Source organism: Mya arenaria, chromosome 6, assembly GCF_026914265.1.
Source record: "Mya arenaria isolate MELC-2E11 chromosome 6, ASM2691426v1".
NCBI lineage: Eukaryota > Metazoa > Mollusca > Bivalvia > Myida > Myidae > Mya > Mya arenaria.
In genome coordinates this window covers 6314056-6316251 of record NC_069127.1, presented here as the reverse complement: position 1 = coordinate 6316251, position 2196 = coordinate 6314056, and the positions used below count along the sequence as shown (strand labels likewise).

Below are 2196 nucleotides of genomic sequence, written 5' to 3'. Positions count from 1 at the left end.
TCCAAGGTACATTTATATGTTAAATTATTGTGTTAACCCGTTGACTATGTATATTAAATGCCAATCCCGGTTTTGGTTTTTCAAGTTTTAAAATAAATAATTATGTGAAGTTTCAAGAGGGGTATGCTTCAAGTTCACAAGTTATATTTGGCATGTAGCATTATCTAGCTAGATGTCAATTAACAATATTTGTAGTATTTGAATCGTCGTCGCTTCAAATAAACAGTTTATACACTGAACACAAAACAACATATACTATACATTTATAACTATACTTTTTGTCCTCTGCCATTTCTGTTCAAATTATGACTTATCATGATAGGCCTCTCCACGCACTAGGCACAACAGTTAGATCAAATTAAAATAAGTCTCTTACTAGGCGGCCTTCCTGTTATATGAATAAATAAAACAGCCACCCTCTATTGAGGTAAGAAAACTTCTTCTGGACTTGCCCTTATCACGTGGCAAATTGTTGTATGTAGAGCTTTGTCATGGTTGTGGGTCTACATATGATGGCTTTTGATGGGATGGGTGTAAGGACTGGCCGGACTGGAGCCTTTTTCAATTGAAAACAAAAGTTTGGTTTAAAAATAAATCACATGTCAGTAGGCAACAGCCGTGGGAAAATAGCTTCTTATATAATTAGAATAACGCTCAAATAACAACTCATTCAAAATAAAATAAAAAAACTCTAGACATTTTGTTAACATTTCGAATGAAAATGAGAACATCTAGTCTAAAATAACAACATGTTCAAATGCTGATTGCATTTGGTATTTCGGCGGGGTTAAGGAATGGATATGCTCTCTCCGCAGATCTTGTTTTGTTTCTTTTCTCGATTTCTTTTCTGGTATTTTCCAGGTTTTTCTGAAACTGTTCGACCAGTTCGACTGCTGCCGGGTCATGAATGTAGTTCACTTCAAAATTCCCCAGAGCATTTGTTGCACGTGTACTGAGCACTTTTGTCAGTCCCATGAGTGTGAGCAATTTGTTTATTGGTTGGATCGTTGGGATGGCATCCTCTTTCAGATCACGTTCTCTCTTGTCCTTGGGTGGGTGCCCAATAAGCGTCAATGCGTACTCGTCATACTGCTTGAAGTTCACGGCAGCATGCCCGACACTGCACGTGTAAATTATGCATTTAAGTACAAGAGCCAATTCGTCTCGTTTTTTGGAAGCTTCCCTGTTCTCCTGGAATACCTTTGACTCCAAGTCCGCCATCGGATGCAGACCGATCCATGTCGTACCGCCAGGCCTGTATCTCGGGTATCTCTATTAGGACTTTGTCTGACCTGTAATACAAGCTGACGTACGAATCAACGTATTCCTCTATGGCTTGGTACGTAAGCTGTGCATCGTCTCGGAATGGATAAAACGGAACATCAGTAGGTTCAACTCCCCGATCGACGATGTCAGGTGGAAGGCAACCCTCGACGTTCAAGCGCCAGGTGTCCTTGTGCTTTGCGATTAGGTACTATGTTCCCTCCGACCCGATTGACATCAGTATATCAATAAGTGCTTCCTTTCTAACCAGGAATTTCAATCCAATATTATTGATAGCCATCAAGTGTGGGGCCAAAAGTTTGAAAAAGCCGAAATGAGAAATTGCTTGATGGATTTGAGCATCGGCATTGTTGAACCACATTTTCGCCAAAATCCACGTGTACTTGTCATCTGTTGGAAAAAATACCGGGTTATCGTCGCTTCTGCCCTGAAATAACTGGATAGCTATTGGCATGATTTTGTCTTCTTCTCGGAAGAAAAGAGCTATTGGCGAACATAAGGTGATTTTCGGATTTTTTGGACACTTATCTAGGATTGCGTGGTCGACAATGAAAAGCTTTCTTGCGTCAATGGCTTCTTTTAGTGTGAGACCCTGTAGGAGCCATCGGATTTCATTTTCATCAACATTAAAATTGTCCAGTTGACTCATATCTTTTACTCGACGAATGACAGAACTGTTCACCCCAAGAAGGCGCTGTAAACCAAATTTCTCGTCGTTTTCCCATCTGTAACCGACAAAAACAATAACGCGTGACTTAAACCAATGATAAGAATTATATTATAAAGAACCTGTGATTCATGAACGCATTCATATGGCCTTAAAATAGTATATCAACATTCAACCATTTTTATTTTACCTTACCTGTCTAGTTCATGTGGCTTCTCAGAATGTATGAACATCCTCAAAGACAT

At 39.6% G+C, this 2196-nt stretch overlaps 1 protein-coding gene across 1 annotated transcript; it reads right to left on the bottom strand.

Annotated features, from left to right (window-relative positions):
• Positions 1-753: 753 nt before the first annotated feature.
• On the bottom strand, positions 754-2196 carry LOC128236984 (polyunsaturated fatty acid 5-lipoxygenase-like). Its single transcript, XM_052952149.1, has 4 exons — positions 2147-2196; positions 1532-2009; positions 1248-1429; positions 754-1120 (listed from the first exon to the last, which is right to left on the bottom strand). The coding sequence occupies exons 1-4, from the start codon at positions 2194-2196 to the stop codon at positions 754-756; spliced, it is 1077 nt and encodes a 358-aa protein (XP_052808109.1).